Consider the following 27,307-nt stretch of genomic DNA (forward strand, 5'->3'; position numbering starts at 1 on the left):
AAATTATCGGGCTCTGCTCCGGCTCGTGTTTTTTGGCAGGCGGCGCGGCAGTTTCTTGGAAGCACAGCGTGCCTCTGCTTTTTCCATGATGGGATGGAGGGTGGGCTGCTGCAGGATCCTGCTTTCCATCCCCCCGCTGGGCGCCGCTCCAAGCCAGAGTTCTGGGGAGGCGGGATCCGGCTTCTTTCTCCCTCTGGAAATGCCGATCCCGTGTTCTGGAACAGCAAAGGGAAGCAGGAGCTGCACGGAGCGGGGATTTCCATGCTGCCACCTTTGGGGATGTCGGGGTCGCTTTGTGTTGCTGGGTTGGGGACAACGAACCCAGGGGAAGTGAGGGAAACTCAATTGTACACCCTCCGAAGTGTTTTGCGGATGAATTGAGGGTCCTGGGAGATGCAGAGGGTGGGACGAGGCTGCCCTTCATCCCTGCTCTGCTCTGGGGTTGGGGTGGGATGTGGGCCCAGTTTTGGGGCCGTGCCCCGCACCCACAGGACGCACAAACCCGAGTTCATCGCTGCCGGGTGTCCCCAAACAAAGAACAGCTCGAGGAGAACAATCATCCCAAACGAGAGAACGAGGAAAATTCGCTGTGTTTTCGTTCCCACTTGCTTTAATTACCCTTAATTACCTCAGCAGGCACCTCGCGGGAGCGTTGTCACCACGCCGGGACTGGCCGGGGTTGCCCGCGACAGCTTATTTACTGCCTCTGCACAAGCAGCAGTTGTTAATTAGCGACTTTATTGAGATCCATGCGTCCCTCACGCGTCTCTAAAGCTGCAGCCTGAATAGATCCATCACAATTTGGGAGAAAACGCAGCTGGGCCATCCTGAGGGTCCCTGTGCCACCCCATCCACAGCCATGGTGATGCTTTGCACCCTCCAGACCTAAAATTACACGAGCTGGGCTCGTTCCCTGCCTGGTTTGGGGAGTTCAGGGCGGCCTGGCATACACAAGAACGGGAGGATGGAACAGCCAGGCCCCGGGGCAGCATTCCAGGCTGGCACACCCCGGCTGGGATGGGCGCGGATCCCTCCAGGGCTTGGCAGGGCTCTGGGAAATCAGCAGGACGCAGGAGCGGCGGCGGTGCCAGCGGCAGGGATGGTGGCAGCCGTCCCGTCTCATCGCCTGACCCCGGGCACCTCACCCTGAGCCAGACTGTCCCCAAGGCACCCCCGAGGCGCAGGGAGGGGACAGACAGCAGCTCCGTGTCACACAGCGGCCTGGGCTGTCCCCGAGCCTCGGGGAGCCCGTGGAGTCGCACCCTAGAGGGACACCGTCCTTCCTTGGGGACAGATTCTGGCCAGCGGTGCCACCAGCGGTGCCACCAGCTCCCTGTGGGAGGAAGAGCCGCTCCACAGCGGGGGCAGACAGGGAATGGGATCCCCCCCACCCGGGATTGGAGTTCCCCTCGTTTGGCCCGGAGAGGGGAAGGAGGATGGGGAGGGAGCGGAGGCGCTGCCGGAGGAGGCGCCCGGAGGAGGAGGAGGAGGAGGAGGAGGAGGAGGAGGAGGAGGAGGGCGGGGATGCGAAGGCGGCTCCCCCCGGGTTGGGGGGGGGGGTGGTGCGGGGGGCGGGCAGCGCTTGGGGGGCGGCTCGGGCCCCCCCCGGAGGGAGGCGGGGAAGGCGGCGGGGGCGGCGCGGCGGCTCCCGGTGTCCCGCGGCGGAGTTCCCGGTGTCCCGGTGTCCCGCACCCCCTGTCCCCGCCGAGCCCCGCGCAGGTGAGCCCCGGGCAGCCCCGCAGCGGCGGAGCGCGGCCCTGCGGCGGGACGGGACGGGACGGGACGGGACGAGGGGATTCCCCGTTAATCCCCGGCGTTAATCACGCCCCGGGGCCGCGGGGACCCGCCGGTGCGCAGGGTGCGGCGCGGGGAAGGCGGGGAGCGGGCGGGGGGAGCTGCGCGGGGCGCGGGGGTGGCAGAAGGGGCGGCACGGGCCAGAGGAGCCGGGTGGCAGCGCAGGGGACAACCCGTGAAGGGGCTGTGGGGGGACAGAGGGGTTGGGAAGAAGAGCTGGGGTGTGCTGGCTGTGCGGGGGTAGAAGGACAGAAGGATGTCCCGCTCTGGCAGCAGCCCCGGAGCCGAGCGTGTCCGTCTGTCTGTGCCGGCTCCCGGCCCTGCCGGCAGCCCCAGCTTGCCTCGTGGCAGGAAGCAGGAGGGAGGCCAGGTCGGGGTGACCTGCGGGGACACCCCGACCTGGTTTCATCTCCCCGGGATCCACACGGGACCGGGAGATGGAACGGGAGGTGCTGAGACCTTCCCGGGCGGGTGCACGCAGGAGGTGCCCAGTGCCACTCTGGGGAACTCCGATCATTGCATTTCCAAATGTTTGGTGTAAATTCTGGTGCTGGCCTTTGACACCCAGGGATGCTGGGATGCTGAGGCTTGGGGTGGGTGTGGAGCAGATGGATGGGGGCCACACTGACCCCCCAAAACATCACCGAGCCGAGGCCAGGAGGGTCAGTGCCACTCCATGCTGGTGGCTTTCCTGGTGTGGGCAACCTCATGGGCCACCAGGTGCCCATCTCGGGTGGTCTCCCTTGCAGGTGGCCGTGAGGGCCCTGAGCCTCTGCCACGGGCACCATGAGGGGTCTCTGGGCCCTGCTGCTTGCCGGGCTCATCAGCGCCTGCCAGGGCAGGGAGCTGCTGCCAGCAGAAGGTAAGGAGCACCAGGGGCTTGGGAGCCACCTCCCTCTGTCCCTGTCACAGCTGGGTCAGCCCCGGGGTGACACAGGGTGACCGCAGTGAGCTGTGCCAGCACCGGAGTGGCGGCTCCAGAGTGAGCTCCAGGGCTTTGCTCAGCATCCCCCGCGGGCAGGGCGCCAGGGAGAGCAGAGCCGAGCGAGGCCGGGACACCCCGACACCGCCCCCTGGCATAGGGACCCATGGGGTTTGGGGACATTTGGTGACAGCCGGGACAGCGCAGCTGGGCCGGGTCCGGGCGGGGCAGGTGAGCCAGGACAGGGCAGGGTGAAGATGCACGGAGCTCCCGGGGGAGGTTTGGCCTCCAGCTGCGAGTCGGAAAGAGGTTTGGCCATGACCCACACCATGGTGGAGAGCTGGGGGTGTCCTGGTGCAGCTGGGGACACGGGGACAATGGCTGAGGATGGGAACACGGATGGGGACAGGGACAAGGAACAGGGACGGGGAACAGAGATGGGAACAGGGAACAGGAAACAGGGATGGAGGAACAGGGATGGGGAAATGAGGATTGGGAAAAGAGATGGGGGAACAGGGATGGGGACAGGGATAAGGAACAGGGACGGGGAACAGAGATGGGTCCCGGTGTGGGATGAGCCCCGGGCCCCGGAGGAGGAGCCGCTGGAAGCGACACCGGGGTTGCATCAGGCTCGGTGGGGGTGGAGTGGTGGCTCGGCCTGGGGGGTTTGTCCGGGAGGGGACCCTGTCACTGTCACTGTCACTGTCACCTGCTCCCGCTGCCCAGCACCGCATGGCCTCGTGTGTCCCGGCCTTTCCTAAGGGACTGAGGGTTGGACAGGCGGGATTTTCCCTTCCCAGGGCTGGGAGAGGCTCCAGAGGGATGGCACTGGGGTGATTTATGCTCCCTGGTGCCCCCTGCCCTGCTGAGGGTAGGGGACACTGTCCTGGCTGTGACATTTACGGCTGTGACATTGGCCCAGGCATGTCCCCACTCCACAAACACGGTGGTGCCAAGCTCTTGACAGAGGTGGGGAGGGTCTGGAGGGGCAGAGACCCCCAGGAACATCCAGGGAAGGGGTGGGAGAATCTTTTGGTGCCCCTCCTGCTCCAGGGCCGCTTTGCACGGAGACGAAACCAATCCCTCCCTCCCCTCTTGTTTACTCCTTTATCTCGCACCTCCCAACATCTGGCGCATCTGGAGGTGGCTCGGTGCTGCCGGGGCTGTGATTTATCCCTGCAAGCAGCAGCAGCACCCCCGTGACCGCTCCTGACACGGCATTTCCTGCTCCTCGGCCTCGGGCTGGACCCTCACGCCTGTCCCCGAGCGCCACCGGCTCGGGAAGGGCCAGGAAGGGACAGATGTCCGTGGCGCTGTGGGTGTCCCTGGCAGCCGTCCCGGTCTCCTGATGCTGATGGCAGCCGCGGGGCTGTCTGCAGGGAAAGCAGCCAGAGCTGGGAGAGCATTTCACCTGCGGGAGGCAGCAGCGCCAGCTCTGTCCCCTCCCAACCTCTGTCCCCTCCCAAGCTCTGTCCCCTCCCAATCTCTGTCCCCTCCTAAGCTCTGTCCCTTCCAAAGCTCTGTCCCCTCCCAAGCTCTGTCCCCTCCCAATCTCTGTCCCCTCCCAATCTCTATCCCCTCCTAAGCTCTGTCCCCTCCTAAGCTCTGTCCCCTCCCAATCTGTCCCCTCTGAAGCTCTGTCCCCTTCCCAATCTCTGTCCCTTCCAAAGCTCTGTCCCCTCTGAAGTGGGGTTTGCTTGGTCTGCGCTGCCTCGGGGGGCTGGGGCTGGCTCCTGGCAGCACCCCCAGACCCTCCTGGGCTTGGGGAGCTCTGTGTGGTGCCCCCCTGAGTGTCCCACCGCGCCTGGGGACACCGCAGTGACAGTGATGTGCTGGTTTGCCCCACAGGGGAGCTGTGCCCGCGGCTCTGGGACGAGGATCTGCTTGGGGACAAGTACGAGAATGTCACAGGCAAGGAAAGACCCTCTCAGGGATCCCCTGACACCCCAGGATGGGCTCTGTGACCTGCCTGGGGACTGCCACCTGTCGCAGGGCCGGGTCTCATGCGCCCTGCTCTGCCCTGCAGGTTTTAACCTGGTTAAAAGGTTCGACCTGCTCAAGATCTCGTCGGTCAAGAAGATCCGCAGCGCGCGGGGGCCGGTGGTGCTGCGCCTGGGCACCGTGCCCCTGGTCCAGCCCACGCAGTGAGTGACCCTGGGTGACCTCTGAGGTGGCCTTGGGTGACCTGTGAGGTGGCCCTGAGTGACCCTCAGGTGACCCAAAGCTCCTCCAGGGTGTAAATTTGGGCTCTGGGTGCAGCTGGGTTGTGATGGTGTTTGCAGGGGGATGAGGGAAGAGACGAGGATCTGACTCCGTGTTTCAGAAGGCTGATTTATTATTTTATGATATATATTATATTAAAACTATACTAAAAGAATAGAAGAAAGGATTTCATCAGAAGACTAGCTAAGAATAGAAAAAGAAGGAATGAATAACAAAGGCTTGTGTCTTGGACAGAGAGTCTGAGCCATCTGGGCTGTGATTGGCCATTAATTAGAAACAACCACATGAGACCAATCACAGATGCACCTGTTGCATTCCACAGCAGCAGATAATCAATGTTTACATTTTGTTCCTGAGGCCTCTCAGCTTCTCAGGAGGAAAAATCCTAAAGGAAAGGATTTTTCATAAAACATATCCGTGACACTGGGTGGGCTTTGCCAGGGATGCCAGGCAGCTCCGTGTCACCTGTGGGGACACTGGGGACCCTGTGGCTGCCCCAACACCTTTCTCCTCGAAAGGCTGGCTCAGCTCTGCTGGCTGGTGGCCAAACCTTGCGCAAGCAGAGCTCTGTGGCTGCTCTTGGCAGAGCCCGCGGGGTCCAGACGAGCTCCAGAGGCACTGCTGGGTGTGTGGGGGGCTGCTGGGGGGCACACGGGGCCTGGCCCTTGTCCCCTCAGTGCCCACAGTTCCAGGGCTGGCAGGGACACTGCAGCGTGGCAGGGTGGGAGCAGATCCACGTCCTGCAGGAAATGGCTGCGGCGTGTCCCCACATCGCCCCGGGGCTGGCACGGAGCTGTGCTGGGCATGGGGCTCTCCAGAGGGCCGGGAGAGCCAGCCTGGGCAGCCAAATCCTTGGATGGTTTTGGGATGGATGGTGGAGAATCCAGGCTGGTGTTGCTCTTGGCTGGGGCACCCCAAATTCAGCTTTGGGGAGTCTGGAGATGGGCACAGCCCAGGCTGTGAGGTCCTATGGGTGCCCACCCAACTCAGCGCCCTGTCAGGGTGTCCCTGTGCCCCACGGAGGGCAGAGGGCACCGCTGGCCTTGTCCCAGTGCCCATCCCTTGGTCCAGCTCCAGAGCAGTGGCTTGGAAAGCCGCGGGTGTGGAGCCAAGGCTGGGAGCGGAGCAGAGCCCGGAGCGAATATTTCCAGTGCTTGAATGGGCTGTGGGTGAGCTGGGAAAGGCTGCCGGAGCCTCCCTGGGGATGATGGATGCATTTCCTGGCTGCCCTGGGACAAAATTCTGGGATAAGAGCTGCAGCCACACCAGCAGGGGTGACAGTGTGGGGCAGAACCCACTGTGATGCCACCCGGGGTGCCACCAGTGGGGACAGCTCATGGCAGGACCCATTGGGGGTTGTTGGGGTGGTGCTGCCACCTGAAAGTGTCCTACGGATGGGTGCCACCCTCCTCAGTGCCAGCTCCATCCCCAGAGCACCCTATAGGCCCCAGCCACCCCTATGGATGGATGCCACCCTCCTCGGTGCCAGCTCCATCCCCAGAGCACCCCAAGAGCTGTCCCCACAGGCAGGTGTTCCCCCGAGGGCTGCCCCCCACCTTCACCCTGGTCCTCACCTTGCTGCTGAAGAAGAACAGCACCGGGGAGCACTGGTACCTCTTCCAGGTCACCGACCGCCAGGGATACCCCCAGGTACACCCCGGGGACGTGGTGGGGACACCCCAGGAACGTCCAGGAGCCGTCCCTGAGCGTGCCGCTGTCCCCTGTGTGCCCAGCTCTCCCTGTCCGTGCACGGCCCCGAGAGAAGCCTGGAGTTCCAGGCGCGGGCACCGGGTGCCACCTTCTCCAGCGCCACCTTCGCGGGCAGGGCGGTGGCGTCGCTGTTCGACGGGCGTTGGCACAAGGTGGTGGTGGCCGTGCAGGGCCACGCCGTGTCCGTGCACCTGGACTGCGCCTCCATCTCCTCCAAGCCGCTGGGGCCGCGCCGGGCGCTGGCGCCCGAGGGCAACGCCTTCCTGGGGCTGGACGCTGTGCGTGGCACCCCGGTCAGGGTGAGTCGGAGGGGTCCGTGCCAGTGAGTGCCAGTGAGTGCCAGTGAGTGCCAATGGGTGCCCCTGAGTGTCACTGAGTGCCCCTGAGTGCTAGTGAGTGTCCCTGAGTGCCAATGAGTGCCCCTGAGTGCCAATGAGTGCCAATGAGTGCCAGTGAGTGCCAATGAGTGCCCCTGAGTGCCAGTGAGTGCCCCTGAGTGCCAATGAGTGCCAATGGGTGCCCCTGGCTCTGCCTGCGGTGTCAGGGCCACCCCTGACCTGTCACCCGTGTCCCACTGCAGTTTGACATCCAGCAAGCTCAGATCTACTGCGACGCCGAGCTGGCCAGGCAGGAGGGGTGCTGCGAGATCTCGGCCAGCGGGGTGAGTGCCCTGAGTGCCCCTGAGTGCCCCCACCCCAACCCCGGACCCTGGAACCGCCCTGTGCACTATCAGGATTTTCCCCCCAGGGGAAACTGAGGCACAGTGAGGGCAGGTCTGTCCCCTTTGTGTCACTGCCTTGTGTTGCCCGTCCCCACGGCCCCGGCTGTCCCCTGGCAGCCTCCCCTTGACCCCGCTGTCTCCCTGCAGTGCCAGACGGAAACGCCCAAGACCCGCCGGCAAGCGGAGCTGATGCAGAGCAGCAACCTGATCGAGATGGTGCCGCAGCCCAAGGGCAGGGTGTTCACCCGCTGCTTCTGCCTGGAGGAGCCGCTGGGCACCGTGAGCTCCGGCAGTGCTGCCCCAGCCCGGCCCCGTCCCCGTCTCCATCCCCACACTGTGCCAGTCCCTGTTCCCATCTCCATCCCCATCCTGGATCCCCATCCTGTGCCTGTCCCTGAGCCCATCTTCATCTCCATCCCCATTCTCATCCCAGTCCCCATCCCAGTCCCCATCCCCATCCCAGTCCATCCCATCCCATCCCATCCCATCCCATCCCATCCCATCCCATCCCATCCCATCCCATCCCATCCCATCCCATCCCATCCCATCCCATCCCATTCCCATCCCCATCCCCATCCCATCCCATCCCATCCCATCCCATCCCATCCCATCCCATCCCATCCCCATCCCCATCCCCATCCCATCCCAGTCCCATCCCATACCTGGCCTGGTGCACTTTGCTCCAGCCCCTGGAAAATCCCTTCCTCACTTTTTCCACCCAGTATGAGGCTCAGGAGAGAGGGAGGTGTCTGTGACCCAAGGGGACGAGGGACAGGAAGGTCCCACCTGGGCAGGGTAGTGTCTGTGACCCAAGGGGATGATGAGGGACAGGAAGGTCCCACCTGGGCAGGAAGGTCCCACCTGGGCAGGGTAGTGTCTCTGACCCGAGGGGATGATGAGGGACAGGAAGGTCCCACCTGGGCAGGAAGGTCCCACCTGGGCAGGGTAGCGTCTGTGACCCGAGGGGACGAGGGACAGGAAGGTCCCACCTGGGCAGGAAGGTCCCACCTGGGCAGGGAGGTCGCACCTGGGCAGGGCGGTGTCTGTGACCCAAGGGGATGATGAGGGACAGGAAGGTGCCACCGCTGCCTCTTCCTCCTCCTCCCTGGGTGCCCGGACAGGACCAGCCCAGGATTCAGGGACAGGGAGCACCCAGGGCTGGGATGCTCCAGGTTCTTCCCACCAGCTCCTCCCTCCCTGCAGGAGCCGGGCAGAACCTCGGGAAGGACCAGCTTGAGGGATGATCCAAAGGACAAGGTGAGCGTGTGCCATCCCTGCTCCCCTTCCAGTGCCACCCCAGGGTGCCAACACTGCCCCACACCCCGGCTGCCTCTGTCCCTGCCAATTTGGGATCTCCCAGCGCTGCAGGAGCGGCTGCTCTGCTCCCCTGAGCAGGGATTGAGGCCTCACTGGCTCCGTGCTGCTGCTGGAGCCATCCCAGCCCTGGCCAAGGGCCTCTTTGTTCCCTCCGAGCGGCTCCGGAGCGCTGCCAGAGCTGGGAAATGTCTCCAGAGCTCCTGTTCCTCATCCCTGAACATCTCTGGGATCCCTCATCCCGCCACGGGGGTGTCCCAGGGTGCAGATTGGGGTGGGTGCGGATCTCCAGAGCTCCTGTTCCTCATCCCTGAATGTTTCTGGGATCCCTCATCCCACCACGGGGATGTCCTGGGGTGCAGATTGGGGTGGGGGGTGATACATGGTCTCATAACCTCTTGGAGATTTATATCACACCCAAGATAGCTCAGCTGCCTTAGAAGGTGTAAAATCAGCAGGGTGGCTTCTGTTTCAGTGGCGGAAACAAAAGGGTTTTAGTAAAAGGCAAAATGGCAAAATTCTTTACAGAGAAAAACCCAGCCAGGTGCAAAAGGTTCTTGCTCCTGGTGAAACACCTCACAAAAGCAATAAGCCCCTTTGGTGCTCAGGGGTTTGGGGAGTGCTGTGGGGTTTGGGGGTGCTGTGGGGTTTGGAGTGCTGTGGGGCTTAGGGGTGCTCTGGGTTTTTGGATGCTCGGGGGTTTGGGGCATTGTGGGGTTTGGGGTGCTCTGGGTTTGGGTGCTGTGGAGTTTGGGGGTGCTGTGATGTTTTGGATGCTGTGGGGTTTTGGGTGCTCTGGGATTTTGGGTTCTGTGGGATTTGGGAGCGCTGTGGGGTTTTGGGTGCTGTGGTGTTTGGGGTGCTCTGGGTTTGGAGGTGATGTGGGGTTTGGATTGTTGTGGGGCTTTTGGGTGCTGTGGGGTTTTTGGGTGCCCCGGTGTTTGGGGTGCCACGGGCAGTGCGTGCAGCTGCTCCAAGCTCCCACCCCCATCTCTTCCAGTGCCCTCCCTGCTCTCCCCAGGCGGCATCAGGAAATGTGAGTGTGGCACCGGGCATGGGCACCCCGAGCTGGCCGGGCTGGGCTGTGACCTGGGGGTGCCAAAAGCCACCGGGGCGCTGTCACCAACCCCCCACGACCCCACAGTTCCTCCTGGCCCTGCAACATCTGGAAGGGCCTTGATCTTTTCCAGATGTGGCCCCATTCCTACAGCAACAGCTGGCTGGGGTGTGTGGGGGGATGTCAGGGGGGCGGCAGCCATTGGGACACCTCATGCCCCATGGTGGCGCTTGGGGACAGAGTGCTGGGACACTGGGGACTGTGGTGGGCTCAGGGCTCTGCTGCTGCCACCTTGGGGGACACCTTTGTCCTGTGTCCACAGGTCACCCTCGGTCCCCAAGGTCCAAAGGTTGGTTTGTCACCCCCCAGGACACGCAGAGCTCCAGCAGGAATGTGGGAATGCTGTGCTGGAGCTGTGGGCACACATGGGGACGTGGGGACACCCTGTGTCTGTCACCCTCCCTGTGCCCGTTTGTCACCCACTCTGTGTCTCTTTTTCACTCACCCTGTGTCTGTCACCCATCCTGTGCCCATTTGTCACCCATTCTCTGCCCATTTGTCACCCACCCTGCGCCCATTTGTCACCCACCCTGTGCCCATTTTTAACCCACGCTGTGCCCGTTTTTCACCCAACCTTTGTCTGTCACCCACCTTGTGTCCCTTTGCCGCCCACCCTGTGCCCACTTGTCACCCTCCCTGTGCCCATTTGTCACCCATTCTGTACCTGTTTGTCCCCCTCCCTGTGCCCATTTTTAACCCGCCCTGTGCCCACTTGTCACTGTCCCTGTGTCCGTTTGTCCCCCACCTTGTGCCCATTTGTCACCCACCCTGTGCCCGTTTTTCACCCACCCTGTGCCAATTTTTCCCCCTCCCCGTGCCCGTTTTTCACCCTCCCCGTGCCCGTTTTTCACCCTCCCTCCCTCTCTTGCAGGGCGCCAAGGGCGAGCGGGGCCTCCCTGGCATGGCGGGTGGCAAAGGGGAGAAGGGTGACCGTGTGAGTGTCCCTGGTGTCCCTGCCCTGCCCGTCCCCTCCTGCTGGCTCCCTGGCACCCAGGGATGTCCTGGGGGTGCCCCTGTCCCCCCCAAACCCCCCCTGTTCCTGAGCCACCTCCCCCTCCGCAGGGCATGGACTGTGTGCGCACCCACCCCGATGGCCCCGTGCAGGTGAGACCCCCCAAACCCTCCCCAAAGCCCCCTCCCCATCCCTGCCTCCCCTCTCACCTCCTCCTCCTCTTCCTCCCAGTGTGCCAAGGGGACGCGGGGTGAGAAGGGGCAGCGTGGGCAGGTGGTAAGTGACACTTTGGGGACACTGTGGGGACACTGAGGGGGTCCCCCTGCCCTGGGCTGGGGTGGGGGGTCCAGCTCTGCAGGTCCAGGTCTGTGTGGGCATGAAAGGAGCAGGAGGTGACTCTGCACGAGCCCACCTGGGCACCTGCATGAGCCCAATTAGGGACCCTGCATGAGCCCATCTGGGCACCCACCCAAGCCCACCTGGGCACCCTCACAAGCTCACCTGGGCACCCTCATGAGCCCACCTGGGCACCCTCTTTGTCCCCTTTTTCCCGTGCAGGGACTCCCGGGCCCAGCTGGCACTGAAGGGCAGAAGGTGAGTCCAGCCCACCTGGCACGGCAGCAGGGACACCTGGGATGGTGGCAGAGGCGCCAGGACCTGCCTGTACCAACCTTGGGTGACACCACGAGTGACACCACAGGTGACATCTGTCTGTGCTGCAGGGCCAGAAGGGTGAGAAGGGCGATGGGGGCCTGCAGGGCAAGCCAGGGCGCCCTGGGCGTGATGTGAGTAGTGCTGGGGGGTCCCTGGGCACCCCCTGGGCACCCCCTGGGCACCCCCCAGGCCAGGGGGGTCTGGCCACAGGAACCTTCACACCCCCTCCCCTCCTGGCAGGGCCGGCCTGGAGAGATCTGCGTGGTGGGACCCAAGGGACAGAAGGTACCTGGGGGGCTTGGGGGTGACAGGTGGCACATGGGGCACCTGGTGGCACTGCCAGCGCTGCCACCCTCCCCTCATTGTCCTCCAGGGTGACCCCGGCCCCGTGGGACCGGAGGGCTTGGCCGGTGAACCAGGACCCCCGGGCAAGCCGGGCTCTCCAGGGGTTGGCATGCCAGGGAAGCCGGTGAGGAGCCCTGTGCCAAGGTGGTGTCCCCACGGTGGGCATTGCCGTGGCAGGGGCAAGGTGCCACCCCACAGCCAGAGCTGGCTGGCCAGGGCACCCCAGCAGGGTTAACAGCAGAGCCTTTTGTCCCTTCCAGGGTGACCCTGGTGGCCCGCCAGGTGCGAAGGGAGAGAAGGTGAGTGCAGGGAGAGGGGTCCCAGGTGCCCCCCAGTGCTGGGAACCCCATCCAGAGCTGGATCCGCCGGGGCTGAGCTGCAGCCTCAGCCACTCTGGGTGGCCCAAGGAGCTGGCCTGGGGGGCAGGACACCCCCAGGGGGACAGGGGTGTCACACCCAGGGCTGTGGTGTCATCCCCGGGGGGACAGGGGTGTCACACCCAGGGCTGTGGTGTCCCCCTGGCTGAGCTCAGGGTTTCCCATCTCTGGCTCCAGGGCAGCCCGGGAGCTCCTGGACCCGGAGGATCGCCTGGGACACCCGTGAGTAGCAGAGGCAGGAGCCAAAGCCGGGGTCAGGGCCGGGTTTTTGGCTCGGGGTCGGGGCTGCTTGGCCGGAGAGGGGCCGGGATCCGAGCCCGGGAGCTGAGAGGGATTTGGGAAAAGAGGAGCTGAGAGGGCTTTGGGAAAAGCCGGGAGCTTTGGAAAAGCGGGAGCATCGCTCAGGGCTGGGATCACCCTGTGACGGGGCTGGTGGCCAGCTGAGGGTGCTGGGTGGCACTGCTGGGGCACAGCGTGGCCTCCCTGAAGCAGCCCCGTCCCCACTTTGCCCCCGCAGGGTCTCCCTGGAGTGCTGGGGCCGAAAGGAGACAAGGTGGGTGCAGTGACACGGTGGGTGCGGTGACACGGTGGCCTGGAGTGGCCATGGTCACATCCCCCGGCCCTGGGACATCCTGGGGGCCACCACACAGAGCCCAGGCTCTGTGTCACTGCTGTCACCGGGCAGGGCGAGCCGTGCCAGGCGTGTCCCACCCAGGGGACGCTCGGTGCCATCGGAATTCCCGGAATTCCCGGCCAGCCGGGGCCGCGGGGGGAGCCCGGAGCGCCCGGCAGGGACGGGATCTCGGTGAGTCTGAACCCGGGGATGGGGGTCAGAGCGGTGTCACCTCAGCATCCCTGATGTTCGCTCTGTTTCCCCCTTCCCAGGACACACCCGGCCCCGCAGGACCCAAAGGGGACAGGGTAGGTGACACGGCCCGGGCTGGCTTGTCCCCATCTCCAGCTGGGGGACCCCGAGCAGCGCTCACCTCCTGCTTTTCCCTGCCAGGGCGATCCCGGCATCCAGGGGATGAAAGGCGACAAGGTGAGTGTGTGACCCTCCATGCCACCCCTCGCTCAGCCCCTGCAGCCCCTGAGCGGTCCCCTGCTGTCCCCACCAGGGGGACTCGTGCCAGCCCTGCGATCATCTCCGCGTCCTCGCCGCGCTGCGCCTCGAGGGGGAGCCGGGGCTGCCGGTGAGTGGCGGGGCGGGACCCCCTGTACCGGGGCGGGGTGACACCCTGGGATGCTCTGAGTGCCGGGACAGTGACCACAGGTGTGTCCAGCAGGGCCAGGAGGGGCTGTCCGAGCTGGCCGGGATCAAGGGTGACAAGGTGAGTGACCCCTGTCCCATCTGGACATCCCAGGCTTGGCTGACCCTGAGCCTAATTCTGATCCTGGCGCTGCTCTGTTTCAGGGGGACACTGGCCATGTGGGACCCACGGGCAGACCGGTGAGTGGGGACACTGTGAGGGGGGGTCTGGGGGCTCAGGGGGGTCCAGAGACGATTTTTGGGGACCGTGGTGTCACCTGCGTTGTGGATTCTCCGTGCAGGGAGTGCCGGGAGAGAAGGGAGACCCAGGTGTGAGGGGGCTCAAGGGAGAGAAGGTGGGTGCAGCACTGGGGACACTCCTGTCCCTGCCCTGTCCCTGCCTTGTCCCCTGCCCTGTCCCTGCCCTGTCCCTGCCCTGTCCCTGCTGAGATCTGGGCTGAGGAGGTCAGGGGGCCATGTCCAGGTCCCCAAAGCCACCTCCCAGCCGGGATGTCCCCCCGCAGGGTGACCAGTGTGGGCAGTGCCCTCCCACCCCTCAAGCCCTCCAAGGGACAGCGACAGTGGTGGCAGTGCCGGGGCCATCGGGTGAGAGGGGTCCTGCTGGCCCCCCGGGCAGAGCGGTGAGTGCCCCCCGTGCCCCCCGTGCCTGTTTTGGGAGGGATGCCCCACCCTGACCCCTTGCTGCGTTTCCCCAGGGCAGACCCGGCGAGGCTGGTGACAAGGGACAGAAGGTGAGCAGAGGGGCTCGGGGTGGCTCAGTGGCGACAGAGGGCACTGTGACCTCTCTGTGCCGTGTGTCCCCTCCCTCCCTGTGCCACCTTTGTGCCCTCTCTTTGCCAGGGCGACGCTGGCAGCCCGGGGGACCCTGGCACGCCGGGCATGGCCGGTGTCCGGGGCTGGCGGGTGAGCCTGGCATCAGGGGACCAGCCGGCCCCAAAGGTGACAAGGTGAGGACAGCCCCACATTCTGGGCAGCTGAACCCTGTCCCTGCAGCGTCACCCACCTGTCCATCCCCTCCGTGCAGGGAGAGCCGTGTGAGCCTCACCCCGCCATGCTCGGGCACCTCCCAGACACCGAGGGCATCCCGGGAAAAGCCGTGGGCATCCCGGGAAAAGCTGGGCCCAAAGGGGAGCAGGGCCCGCCGGGCATCGGGCAGCCTGGCAGAGCGGTGAGTGCCCCCTCCCCAAGGCCACAGCCCCGCTGGCACTGTGCCCTCGGGGTGACCCTGCTGTGTTTCAGGGCAAGCCGGGGCTGCCGGGGGTGCGGGGTCCTGCCGGGCCCAAGGGGCTGCAGGTGAGTGGGGTGTGGGGTCCTGGGGACAGCTCAGTGCCCCTCTGTGTCCCCAGTGGGGTCCTTGGGACACCTCCCTGCCCCTCTGTGTCCATAGGGTGAGCCAGGACCACGGGGGATCGGCCAGCCAGGACCACAGGTGGGTTTTGGGGTGCCTGTGTTGTCCCCTGCTGTCCCCTGCCAGGTGGCTCTGGTGCCGTTCACACCCTCTGCTTTCCCCAGGGAGACCCCGGGAGCCCCGGACCCCCCGGACCCCCTGTGAGTAGGGTTTGGGGTGAGCTTTTGGGGCGCCCAGCCATGGCTGATGGGGTCACACCCCTGCCAGCCCTCTGTGGTGGCTCTGGGGACAGCACTGTCCCCTCTTTGGGGGGGAACCAACACCCTGTCCTGCCCCCAGGGCCCCCCAGGACCACAGGGACCGCCGGGGATGGCAGCAGAGAAAGGTGCCAAGGTAAGGGAGCGTCCCCCAGCCCTCGGTGTGCCACGTTGTCTTGGTTTGGAAAAGCCAGGAGGCTGCTAAGGAAGGCAGGAGCCTCCCCTGAAAGGGAGAATGTAAACCCTCCCCACCCCTCTGAATTGCTATAAATTTGAAATTAAGGGGCTCTCAGGCAAAAAAAATATGGGAGCAGGAATTTACAGCTCTTTAATAGGGAAGAAAATAAAATGATAAAATAAACAATGCAGTGAATGAAACCAACACTGGCAGAGTCAGAACCCAAGCTGACACCCTGTGGGTCAGGGTGCTGGCAGCAGTCCCATTGGAATTGTGGCTCAGCCCTCCTGCAGTGTCAGGGGTGGTTCTGCTGGAGCAGGGATCCTGGAGAAAGGTGCAGTCTCTGCCTCTGGAGATCCAGGGCAAGAGGCAGCTGCTGTTCCTCTGGGCAATCCAGTGCAGGAGCCGTGCTGGTGTTCCAGAATCTCCAGATTCTATCCGGGTAGGAATGCTTGGCTCCTCCCTCTGGGCTCACATCTCCCAGTGGGATGCTGTAGTTCTTATCAGCCATGCAGGGACATTCAATGGCTGTTATCAGCAGTGTCCCCTCCTAGGGAGGTGTGACTGTGGTCACTCAAAGAGGGAAATAAGGCAAACTGCCCACTTGACAAAGGTCATCTGCCATTCAGATGGTAATACAACACATCTTGCATTGCAACCTTCAACACCCGTGCTCCCCATTCCTGCTGTCCTTCCTCTGCAGGGCTCTCCGGGCCCCAAAGGAGCCACGGGACCCCCTGGGCCACCAGGGAGCAGCGTCACAGGGCCACCGGTAGGTCCTGCCCTGGTGGGTGGGCAGTGCCACCCTGCTGGCACCTTGATCCTGGTGGAACCAGGCACTTCCCTCACCCTCCTCTTCCTCGCAGGGCCCCGAGGGGCAGCGGGGGCTCCCCGGCTCCAGCGGGCAGCCGGTAGGTGAGGGGGGTGCCAGGAGGGGGTGCCAGGGGTGTGGGGGGCACTCAGTGGGTGGGGGGTGTGACGGTGTTCACAGGGGTCCGAGGATGAGGGAAGAGACGAGGATCTGACTCCGTGTTTCAGAAGGCTTGATTTATTATTTTATGATATATATTATATTAAATAGATATATAATATTTTATATATAATATATTATATAATATATCTAATATATATTATATATAAATACATTAAATATCTAATATATATAATATATTATATATAACATATTATATAATATATATTAATATATTAAGTATAATATATAATATATATTATAATATACATAAAATAATATATATAATTATATAGTAATATTATATAATTATATATATTATATATAATTTATAGATATAATACATATTTAATATATTATATTAAATATATAATATATTATAAATAATGTATTATAATGTATAAATATATTATAATATATAGATAATATATTTATATAAAACATAAATAATGTATTATAATATATAAATAATATATATTTTTATATATTAAAAATTATATAATATATTATATTAAAACTATACTAAAAGAATAGAAGAAAGGATTTCATCAGAAGGCTGGCTAAGAATAGAAAAAGAAAGAATGATAACAAAGGCTTGTGTCTCAGAGTCCGAGCCAGCTGGACTGTGGTTGGCCATCAATTAGAAACAACCACATGAGACCGATCACAGATGCACCTGTTGCATTCCACAGCAGCAGATAATCATTGTTTACATTTTGTTCCTGAGGCCTCTCAGCTTCTCAGGAGGAAAAATCCTAAGGAAAGGATTTTTCATAAAACGCATCTGCGACAGCAGGGCGCTGGGAGTGCCCTAACACCCATCTCTGTTTTCCTCCGGCAGGGCGAGAAGGGTGCCCAGGGAGAGAAGGTGAGTGGGGGTGTCCGGGTGGAGCCGTGCCCCCCGTGCCACACCAAACCCGCCCTGCCCTCACCCCCTGTGCCCACAGGGAGACCCTGGCGAGTGCTCCTGCCCCTCCAGCCCCCGCCAGGACCCCAGCTACAACGGCATGCCGGTGAGTGTCACCCCCCTGGCACTGTGCCACCCTCATGGGCACCCCCAGCCCTGTTCTACCCTCTGGGGTTCTCTCACCCCCAGGGAGCACCAGGATTATGGACTGGGATGTCCTGGCAGCCCCAGCCTGGCCCACAGGTCGGTGCCACCCCTGTCACCCCCTCACCCTCACCCTCACCCCTCTCTGATTGTGTTTTGGGGTCTTTCAGGGTCCCCCTGGAGCTCCTGGTCCCCCTGGGCCGCCCGGTGCCCCCGGTCGCCAGGTGAGCGCTAGGAGAGGGGAGGTGTCCCATCCTGAGCTTTCAGGGCAGGGTTTGAATTTTCCTCTGGGATTTAGGGAATGCCAGGACACAACGGCCTGCCCGGACTGCCTGGACCAGCTGGAGACCTGGTAGGTGGTGCCAATTCCCGTGGCAATGTCCCCTGTCCCCATGGAGGGGACAATCCCTCCCTCCATTCCTCCCTCTCTTCCAGGGACCTCTGGCCGTCATGGCTGAGAGGAACATCGAGGTGCTGAAGGTGAGAGGGTGGGGATGGGGTCACCCTCCGGCCCTGGGGACCCCTCAGGACACCCCTGACTCCCCTTTCCCCCCATTTTCCAGACTCTCTGCGGGGACTGTGCCCAGCTGCAGGCAGCCCTGGAAGCTCCCGAGGGAGTGGAGGGGGAGAAGGAGGATGGGGGCATGCCAGGCGCCCCTGGCAGCGAGAGCTGTGCCAGGGTGAGTTTTCCCACAGCTCTGGGTGGGGATTTGGGTGCCCAACACTCCCTGGACATGCAGGGATGGGATTGAGGTGCTCCCGAGTCTCTCCCCAGTCCCGGGGTGTGGTGGTGTTCTCAGGGGTCCCAGGATGAGGGAAGAGACGAGAATCTTGACTCCATGTTTCAGAAGGCTGATTTATTATTTTATGATATATGTTATATTAAAACTATACTAAAAGAATACAAGAAAGGATTTCATCAGAAGGCTGGCAAGGAATGGAAAGGAATGATAATAAAATCTTGTGACTGACCAGAGAGTCCAAGCCAGCCGGACTGTGATTGGCCATTAATTAGAAACAACCACATGAGACCAATCACAGATGCACCTGTTGCATTCCACAGCAGCAGATAATCAATGTTTACATTTTGTTCCTGAGGCCTCTCAGCTTCTCAGGAATAAAAAATCCCCGCAAAAAGATTTTTCGTAAAACATGTCTGCAACACCGGGGAATTGGATTGGGTGGGATTTGGGGGAAGTGCCACCCTCTGGGGACACTGGCCCCTCTGGGAATGCAGTCACAGCCCCAGTGGGGATCCCAGGGTGGGACAGTTGGTCCTTTGTCACAGCTGGGTGACTCCGGGGCTCTCTTGCAGTGCCTTGCGCAGTTCCCGCGAGCGGAGGAGGCTCGGGTGAGTGACGCACCGTCCTGGCGCCCAGGGATGGCCCCTGCTGGGCACCCGGGACTGCGGGGGCTTTGGGGAGGCTTGGCATGGCTCCGCGTGGGTGGCAGTGCCACCTCGGTGTCCTGATGTGTCCCCACTGCCCGCAGGGTGACAGCCCTGACTGCGCGGGGCAGCCCGGGCTGCCGGGAGCGCCGGGGATGCCAGGAGAGCAGGTGGGCGAGCCCCAACCCATCCAACCCTGCCACCCCAGCCCTTGCTGGGCACCGTGGTGCTGTCTGCACCTCGGGGGTCACACCTGGCACCTCCATCCCCCTCCCAGGGCTCCCCAGGGCTGCGCGGACCCCCAGGACCACCCGGACCCATCGTGAGTACCCCTGCCCGGGCTGGGGGGGTCTGGGGGGCTCGCAGCCCCTCAAAGCAGGTTGCCAAAGCGGCCTGGCGCCCTGTCCTGAGGCTGTGGTGATGGGCAGAGGGCCATGCTGAGGCACAGGTGTGATGTGGCACGGATGTCCCCATGGATGTCCCCACGGATGTCCCCAGGGAGGCTGGAGAAGGAGGTGACGCCGCTGCCAGCCCGGAGGCGGAGCAGGAGCTCTGTGGCACCCCCAGGGCTCAGGCCAGGCTCCCCAGCGCCTTTTCCAAGCTGTGACCTCCCTGTTTCTCCCCTCAGGGCCCCCCAGGCTTCCCTGGAACGCCGGGCGCCCCCGGACTGCCCGTAAGAACCCAGCACGGCTCCGCTCTGTGCCCCTTGTGTCGCTGCCGCTTGGTTTGGCTGTGTCCCCTGTCCCTGTCCCTGCTGGGGACAGCCCAGCACAGCAGCCCCGACCCTTCCATTCCATCTCCATCCCACCATTCTCGCTCCTCCATCCCAAAGCAGGGGGTCCCAGCGGACCCAGATTTATTTGGGGATGATCTTCCTCAGCTCGGGGGCCTGGTGGTGGCACTCGCCACCTGCTGGGTCCCCTTGGTGCCGCGGGAGCTGGTGTGGCTCCAGGGAGCCATCTTCATCCTCATCTCCATCTTCATCCTCACCTCCATCTTCATCTCCATCTTCATCCTCACCTGCACCTCCATCTTCATCTCCATCTTCATCCTCACCTCCATCTCCATCTTCATCTCCATCTTCATCCTCACCTCCATCTTCATCTCCATCTTCATCCTCCATCTTCATCTCACCTCCATCTCCACCTGCATCTTCATCCTCATCCTCACCTCCACCTCCATCTCCAACTTCATCTCCGTCTTCATCCTCACCTCCACCACCATCTCCATCTTCATCCTCACCTCCATCTCCATCTTCATCCTCACCTCCACCCCCATCTCCACCACCATCTCCATCTTCATCCTCACCTCCATCTCCATCTTCATCCTCACCTCCACCCCCATCTCCACCACCATCTCCATCTTCATCCTCACCTCCATCTCCATCTTCATCTCCATCTTCATCCTCACCTCCATCTCCATCTCCATCTCCATCTCCATCTCCATCTCCATTTCCACCTCCATCTCCATCTCCATCTCCACCTCCATCTCCATCCTCATCCTCACCTCCACCTCCATCTCCACCCTCCTGCTGCCCCCTGCTCGCTCCCCACAGGAGCTGGTGGTGGGGCTGTGCCGGCGCCTCCCGGAGGATCCCGCGCTCCTGCTCGTGTCCCCTCATCCACTAATGTCACCGTCACCCCCAGGGCCTCTCTGGGGCTCTCTGGGGCTCTCTGTGGGCCGTGCTCTGCGGTGTGCCAGCGTGTCCTGTCCTTCTCTGTCACCTCGGTGCCACATCGCCCCACTAACCCGCCGCGTGGCGCTCCAGGCTGTCCCCGTGTCGCCCTGGGAGGACGGGGGGCACCAGGCTGGAGCTGAGGGTGCCAGAGCTGGGCACCCCACGCCGCCCCCGCAGGGCTGGCATTTCCGTGGCACCAGGGTTTGATCACCCCCACCAGGCCTGGGCACCGACCCCGGCGCCTGCAGGGGTGCAGGGAGCCCGGGCAGGTCCCAGCGGGCTGGCAGAGCTCACAGAGCCCACAGGCTGTGCCCAGCTCCTGCTGCCAGGTGGGCACAGCCCCGCGACGGGCTCTGGGGGTCCCTCCTGCATCTCCTCTTCTCCCACAAGGGTCTGCAGGGGCGTCGCCCCACCAAGGGTCTGCAAGGGGGGAGCCGGTGAGTGCTGTGGGACCAGGGGACAGGGGAGGCTGGTGGCCCGTGCGGGTGGCACCTGGCTGGGGCGCTGCAGGTGGTTCAATGGTATCATCCTCACACACAGGGACCCCCAGGACAACCTGGATACCCCGGGGCCACGGGGCCCCCCGGCCTTCCTGTGAGTACTGGGGGGAACCAGGCAGCCCCTGCCAGCCCCCCTGCAGCTGGCCCCAAATGGCACCAATCCCTCCCTGACCCAAATCCCAGCCCTGGCCAGGAGACCCTCCATACCCCATGTCCCACCGAGCCCCCAAATCCCATCCCTGCCCCAAATCCCAGCCCTGGGGCCCAGGCTAGCCCCTACCCAGCCCCCAAATCCCATCCCTGCCCCAAATCCCAGCCCTGTGCCATGTCCTATCCATGCCCTATGTCCCACCCATGCCCCAAATCCCAGCCCTGTGCCAAGTCCTACCCATACCCCATGTCCTACCCATACCCCAAATCCCATCCCTGCCCCAAATCCCATTCCTGCCCCATAACCCATCCAATGCCCCATATGCCACCTGTACCCTGAATCTTACCCATGCTCCAAATCCCACCTGTACCCCATATCCCACCTGTACCCCATATCCCACCTGTACCTCATATCCCACCTGTACCCCAAATTCCATCCCCATGCCCCAAATCTCATCCATTCCCTATATCCCACCCATTCCCCATATCCCATCCAATGCCCCCTGTCCGACCCGTACCCTAAATCCCATCCCTGCCCCAAATCCCATTCCTGCCCCAAATCCCATCACTGCCCCAAATCCCATTCCTGCCCCAAATCCTACCCATGCCCCAAATCCCCCCGTGCCCAAATCCCACCTGTGCCCCAAATCCCATCCCTGCCCCATATCCCACCCATGCCCCAATCCCACCCGTGCCCCATATCCCATCCCTGCCCCAAATCCCACCCGTGCCCCACATCCCCACCCTGTCCCTCCCTCCCCAGGGCATCAAAGGCGAGCGAGGCTACGTGGGTCCCCCCGGAGAGAAAGGGGAGCTGGTGAGTCCCTCAGAGCCCCGCTCCGGGGGCAGTGGGGCTGGGGGCTGCCCCAGGTGCCCCCTCTCCATGGGCACCGGGGCTGGCACCGTCCATCCGCCTCCACCTGACCCTATTCTGTCCTTCCCAGGGTCCCCCCGGCGTGGACGGGCTGCCCGGCCCCATGGGGCCAGCGGTAGGTGCCCACCCTGGGGGCTGTGGGGAGGGAGGGGGTGGCTGGGGGGGTTTGGGGTGCTCCCACCACCCCGTTCCGTCTCTCTGCAGGGTCCCAGGGGCGAGCGTGGGCTCCCGGGAAGCGCCGGAGAGAAGGGGGACCAGGTGAGTGTCCCCAAAGGGGACAGGACCCCCAGGACCCCCCATCCCATGGGCTGTGGGGTCCAGCTCAGCTCCTGTCTCTCCTCAGGGTTTCCAGGGCCAGCCTGGCTTCCCGGGACCACCGGTGAGTAAATCCCACCGGGAATTCTGAGTAAAACCCACCGGGAATTCTGATTAAACCCATTAGAAATTCTGATTAAATTCCACCGGGAAGTCTGAGTAAATCCCACTGGGAATTCTGAGTAAATTCCACCGGGAATTCTGATTAAATTCCACCAGGAATTCTGAGTAAATCCCACTGGGAATTCTGAATAAATCCCACTGGGAATTCCAAGTAAATCCCACTGGGAATTCTGAGTACATCCTGCTGGGAATTCTGACTAAAACCCACTGGGAATTCTGAGTAAATCCCACCGGGAATTCCAGCACCCTGGGAGCTGGACCCCATTCCTGGCTCTGTGTGCCCATGTCCCCACAGGACAGGGGGTTCCACAAGGGGGACACGAGTGGGGTGAGGAGCAGGGAGCAGCCCTGGATCAATCCCATTAAACCAAGCTGGGAAAGAGTGGGATTTATGGGCTGGGATCCCCCTTCACTCAGCACCCCTCTCCTCTTTAGGGCCCTCCTGGTTTCCCAGGAAAGGTTGGTCCAGCCGGGCCGCCAGGGCCCGTGGCAGAGAAGGTGAGTGCCACCTTCAGAGAAGGTGAGTGCCACCGGTGCCACGGGGCAGTGGCTCCGCGCTGTGCCTGCCTGTCCCCCGGGCTGAGGCCGGGTCTGGTGGCCCTGCCGTGTGTGTCACCTCCTGTGGCTCTTGCAGGGCAGTGAGGGCATGCGGGGCCCCACGGGGATGCCAGGGCCCCCCGGGCCCCCTGGACCCCCCGGAATCCAGGTATGACCCGCCACGTGTCACCCTTGGGTGCTCCTGGGAGCTCCACTGGCTGTTCCCATCCCCTGGGGTCTGTTCCCATTCCCAATGATCTGTTCCCATTTGCAGGGATCTGTTCCCATTCCCAATGATCTGTTCCCATCCCCTGGGGTCTGTTCCCATTCCCAAGGACCCGTTCCCCATTCCCAGGGATCTGTTCCCATTCTCAAGGATCTGTTCCCATGGTCTGGGGTGCCCTGAGCAAGTCCCTCAGGCACCCCCAGTGCTCCCCAATGCCGCCCTCCCTCTGTCACTGTCACCTTGTCCCCGCAGGGCCCTGCTGGCTTGGAAGGACTGGATGGCAAGGACGGCAAGCCAGGGCTGAGGGTGAGGCTGGATTTTGGCGGGGGGCAGCCACCCTGCACCCCCCAGGACACCCCCAAGCCCTGTCTCTCTCTGTCCCCAGGGTGACCCCGGTCCCCCCGGGCCACCAGGGATGATGGGTCCTCCGGTGAGTGCCAGCCCTCCTTGTCACCCCTCCCTCGTGCTCTGTGCCTGGCAGCCAAGCCGGGCTCCCCTGAGCCAGGACTGTCCCCTCACGCGCTCCTGGTGACACCGAGCTGAGGGTGGTGGCCCTGGACCAGCACTGCAGGGTCAGGGTCACCTGGCATCACCCCGGGACCCCCACCCAGCTCTTTTCTCTCCCCAGGGCTTCAAGGGCAAGACAGGACACCCAGGGCTGCCAGGACCGAAGGTGAGCCGTGGTGACACTGCCTGGTGACATCCCCAGGGCCTGGCCAGGACTCCCCTCACTGTCCCTTCCTCCTTTTAGGGCGACTGTGGCAAACCCGGCCCCCCGGGCAGCACGGGCCGGCCAGGAGCTGAGGTGAGCGAGGGCTGGGTGACCCCTGGGCACCCCCTCGTCACCACCCTGCCTTCCTCATCCTCCTCCTCCTCACCTTGCCTTCCTCAGGGTGACCCCGGACCCATGGGACCCCAAGGCCGGCAGGGACCCCCAGGGCTCATCGTGAGTTGCTGCCCCCACAACGGGGGGATCCCAGTGGGGATCCCTTGGGGGCAGGGGGTGGGGACACCAGCGTTGACTCCCCAGCTGACCGCCCTGTCTCTGTCCCCAGGGTCCCCCTGGCAGCCCAGGACAGCCAGGCCCTGCTGGCCTGGCTGGGGTGGTGAGTACTGCCAGGGCTGGGGCTTTGGGGTGGGGATTTGGGGGTTTGGGATCCCCTGATCCCGGTGCTCCCGGTCCCTCCTCCCCACAGGGGCTTTGGAGTGGGGATTTGGGGTTTGGGGGTTTGGGATCACCTGATCCTGATGCTCCCGGTGCTCCTGGTTCCTCCTCCCTGCAGGGGCTTTGGGGTGGGGATTTGGGGGTTTGGGATCGCCTGATCCCGGTGCTCCCAGTGCTCCCAGTGCTCCCAGTTCCTCATCCCCACAGGGGCTTTGGGGTGAGGATTTGGGGTGGGAATTTGGGGATTTGGGGGTTTGGGATCGCCTGATCCTGGTGCTCCCGGTGCTCCCAGTCCCTCCTCCCCGCAGGGGCTTTGGGGTGGGGATTTGGGGATTTGGGATGGCCTGATCCCGGTGCTCCCAGTGCTCCCAGTTCCTCATCCCCACAGGGGCTTTGGGGTGAGGATTTGGGGATTTGGGATCCCCTGATCCCGGTGCTCCCGGTGCTCCCGGTCCCTTCTCCCCGCAGGGGCTGAAGGGTGAGCGTGGCTCCGTGGGCGAGCGGGGTCTGCCGGGAATGCCAGGACAGCCGGGACCCCCAGGACACCCAGGACCACCGGTGAGCACAGCAGGACCCTGCACCCCGGAGCGTGGGGACCTCGGGGGTGGCCCCGTGGTGTCACCACCTCACACTGTCCCTTTTGTCCCCATAGGGAGAGCAGGGACCGGACGGACCCGTTGGGAAGGAGGTGAGCAGGGTTCTCCGGAGCTTTCCTGCCCTGCTGGACGCAGATTTTGTCACGCCCTGGCCTGGGTGGGGCGACATCCCTGTCACACTGCTCCTGTTTTCCAGGGACCCCCAGGAAAACCGGGCATTGCGGGCCCGGCCGGACAGAAGGTGAGGCTGTGCCAGCTGCCAGTGCCACCACGGCCACCACGCTGTCCCAGCACACCAGGGCTGACCTTTCCCATCCACAGGGTGACGCTGGAGCCCCCGGCGAGCGCGGCTACCCCGGCGAGAAGGGCAGAGCTGGGATGCCGGGCGGGCCGGGCAAAAGCGGCTCCATGGGGCTGGTGGGGCCGCGGGGCCCCGCAGGAGAGAGGGGACCCCCGGGCTCGCCCGGCCCCGCGGGCAGCCCCGGCCTGCCGGGACCCCCGGGCATGGTGGTAAGGACAGTGGGTGGCCCTGGCGGGGGGCAGGATGATGTCCTTGTGGTGGCCGTGTCCCCTCGAGTGTCCAATCGTGTGTCCCCTTGGGTGTCCCCTCCTGTGTCCCTTCGTGTGTCCTCTCGTGTGTCCCCTCATGTCCCCTGCGTGTCCCTTGTGTGTCCCCTCCGTGTCCCCTCCGTGTCCCCTCCTGTGTCCCTCCTGTGTGCCCTCGTGTCCCCACAGGGAGATGTGGTGAATTACGACGAGATCAAGCGCTTCATCCGCCAGGAGCTGAACAAGATGTTCGACGGTAACTGAGCGTGGTGACAAGGCCTGGGGACCCTCCCCGTGTCCCCACCCTGTCCCCGCCGGCTGAGCTCCGTTTTTGTCCCCGTGTCCCCGCAGAGCGGATGGCGTATTACACCTCCCGGCTGCACTTCCCGCTGGAGATGGTGGCGTCCCCGGGCAGGCCCGGTCCCCCCGGCAAGGACGGGCTGCCCGGCCGGCCGGGCCCCCCCGGCTCCCCGGGGCTGCCGGGCCAGATCGGCAGAGAGGGGCGGCAGGGCGTGCCGGGCATGCGGGGTACGTGCTGCTGCTCCCCGGGGCGTAACCGGGATCCCCAGGGTGTTCTCGGTGTCCCTAGGATGTTCCCGGTGTCCCCGGGATGTTCCCAGTGTCCCCAGGACGTTGCCAGTGTCCCTGCAGTGTTCCTGGTGTCCCCAGGATGTTCTTGGTGTCCCTGGGGTGTTCCTGGTGTCCCTGGGATGTTCCCGGTGTCCCTGCAGTGTTCCTGGTGTCCCCAGGATGTTCCCAGTGTCCCCAGGATGTTCCTGGTGTCCCCAGGATGTTCCTGGTGTCCCTGGGGTGTTCCCGGTGTCCTCGGGATGTTCCCGGTGTCCCTGCAGTGTTCCTGGTGTCCCCGGGATGTTCCTGGTGTCCCAGGGCTGCTCACAGTGTTCCCAGTTCATTCCCAGTGTCCCCAGTTCATTCCCAGTGTTCCCAGTTCATTCCCTGTGTCCCCAGGATGTTCCCAGTGTCCCCAGGACATTCCCAGTGTCCCCAGTTCATGCCCAGTGTCCCCAGTTCATTCCCAGTGTCCCCAGTTCATGCCCAGTGTCCCTGGGCTGTTCCCAGTGTCCCCAGTTCATTCCCAGTGTCCCCAGTTCGTTCCCAGTGTCCCTGGCACCGGGATGCTGTGGCTGTGCCAGGTTCTCACCCCTCCTCTCCCTGCACCTCTGCCCCAGGTGAGCCGGGCGCCAAAGGAGAGAAAGGCGAGAAAGGAGTGGGGCTGATGGGGGACAGCGGCCCCCCGGGACCCCCAGGTGAGCCCCCTCCCCTCTGCCTGGCCCCCAGCCCCACCCTGACCTTTGCCGCCACCCCCTCACCATGTCACCCCGCTTTTCTTTCACTCCATCTCTTCCAGGTCCCCAAGGGCCACCAGGCTACGGCAAGATGGGTCCCCCGGGCCCCGTGGGGCAGCAGGGCATCCCCGGCATCCCGGCCCTCCCGGTGCCACGGGGCAGCCGGGCAAGACGGGGCACTGCAGCCCTGCCGACTGCCTGGGGGCCATGCCCATGGAGCAGCCGCTCTTCCAGCCCAAGAACGTCAAGGGTCCCTTTGGCTGAGCCCCCCGTGCCCCCCGAGCCCCCCCAGATTTGCTGTTAATATTGTTCCTGTTGTTCCCCCGCTGTGCCGGGGCCGTGCCCAGGGCGGGGGGCTCAGGGCGTTTGTACAGCTCCGTGGCAATGGCAGGTGGATCCTGCCCCAAAAATACACCTGTGAGTGGACACGGGTGGGTCTGTGTGTCCTCCCCTGCCTGTCCCCAGTCCTGTCCCCATCCTGTCACCGAGGGATGCTGCTCAGGCTGGTTCTGAGCTCACTCTTGTTGGGGACACGGTGACCCTGAGCTCCCTGGGATGGATGGGGGAGTGCCAGTCCTGATGCCAGGGGATCCTGGCGCTGTCTCAGGGCAATCCCAGCTGTGATTTGGGGGTGTCCCAGCGCGGTTCCTGGAGAGATCCCGCTCTTGGATCGTGCCTGGAATTCCTGGGAATCCCAGAC

General features: G+C 63.2%; 1 protein-coding gene across 1 annotated transcript; it reads left to right on the forward strand.

The window, feature by feature from the left end:
- Positions 1-1,626: 1,626 nt before the first annotated feature.
- On the forward strand, positions 1,627-27,039 carry COL16A1 (collagen type XVI alpha 1 chain). Its single transcript, XM_030964366.1, is given in 72 exon segments — positions 1,627-1,719; positions 2,544-2,656; positions 4,565-4,627; positions 4,743-4,860; positions 6,466-6,589; positions 6,673-6,948; positions 7,230-7,310; positions 7,518-7,649; positions 8,574-8,627; positions 9,685-9,720; positions 10,064-10,090; positions 10,673-10,735; positions 10,864-10,905; positions 10,985-11,029; positions 11,312-11,347; positions 11,476-11,538; positions 11,648-11,692; positions 11,781-11,876; positions 12,013-12,051; positions 12,307-12,351; positions 12,647-12,682; positions 12,815-12,934; positions 13,015-13,050; positions 13,136-13,171; positions 13,248-13,322; positions 13,413-13,460; positions 13,544-13,579; positions 13,681-13,734; positions 13,903-14,019; positions 14,095-14,130; positions 14,240-14,285; positions 14,288-14,346; positions 14,424-14,567; positions 14,639-14,692; positions 14,787-14,828; positions 14,912-14,947; positions 15,087-15,140; positions 15,886-15,954; positions 16,049-16,093; positions 16,994-17,020; positions 17,100-17,165; positions 17,249-17,302; positions 17,374-17,427; positions 17,502-17,555; positions 17,639-17,683; positions 17,767-17,883; positions 18,519-18,554; positions 18,695-18,760; positions 18,868-18,912; positions 19,219-19,788; positions 20,809-20,862; positions 21,682-21,735; positions 21,863-21,907; positions 21,997-22,050; positions 22,136-22,171; positions 22,666-22,728; positions 22,865-22,936; positions 23,246-23,299; positions 23,379-23,423; positions 23,622-23,666; positions 23,745-23,798; positions 23,886-23,939; positions 24,049-24,099; positions 24,627-24,716; positions 24,811-24,846; positions 24,951-24,995; positions 25,076-25,264; positions 25,490-25,556; positions 25,652-25,828; positions 26,491-26,568; positions 26,670-26,738; positions 26,741-27,039. Coding segments are annotated over 71 exon segments (5,301 nt in total). The 5' UTR covers positions 1,627-1,719; positions 2,544-2,580; the 3' UTR covers positions 26,872-27,039.
- The last annotated feature ends 268 nt before the right edge of the window (positions 27,040-27,307 follow it).

The sequence above is a fragment of the Camarhynchus parvulus genome, chromosome 23 (genome assembly GCF_901933205.1).
Source record: "Camarhynchus parvulus chromosome 23, STF_HiC, whole genome shotgun sequence".
Taxonomy (NCBI): Eukaryota; Metazoa; Chordata; class Aves; order Passeriformes; family Thraupidae; genus Camarhynchus; species Camarhynchus parvulus.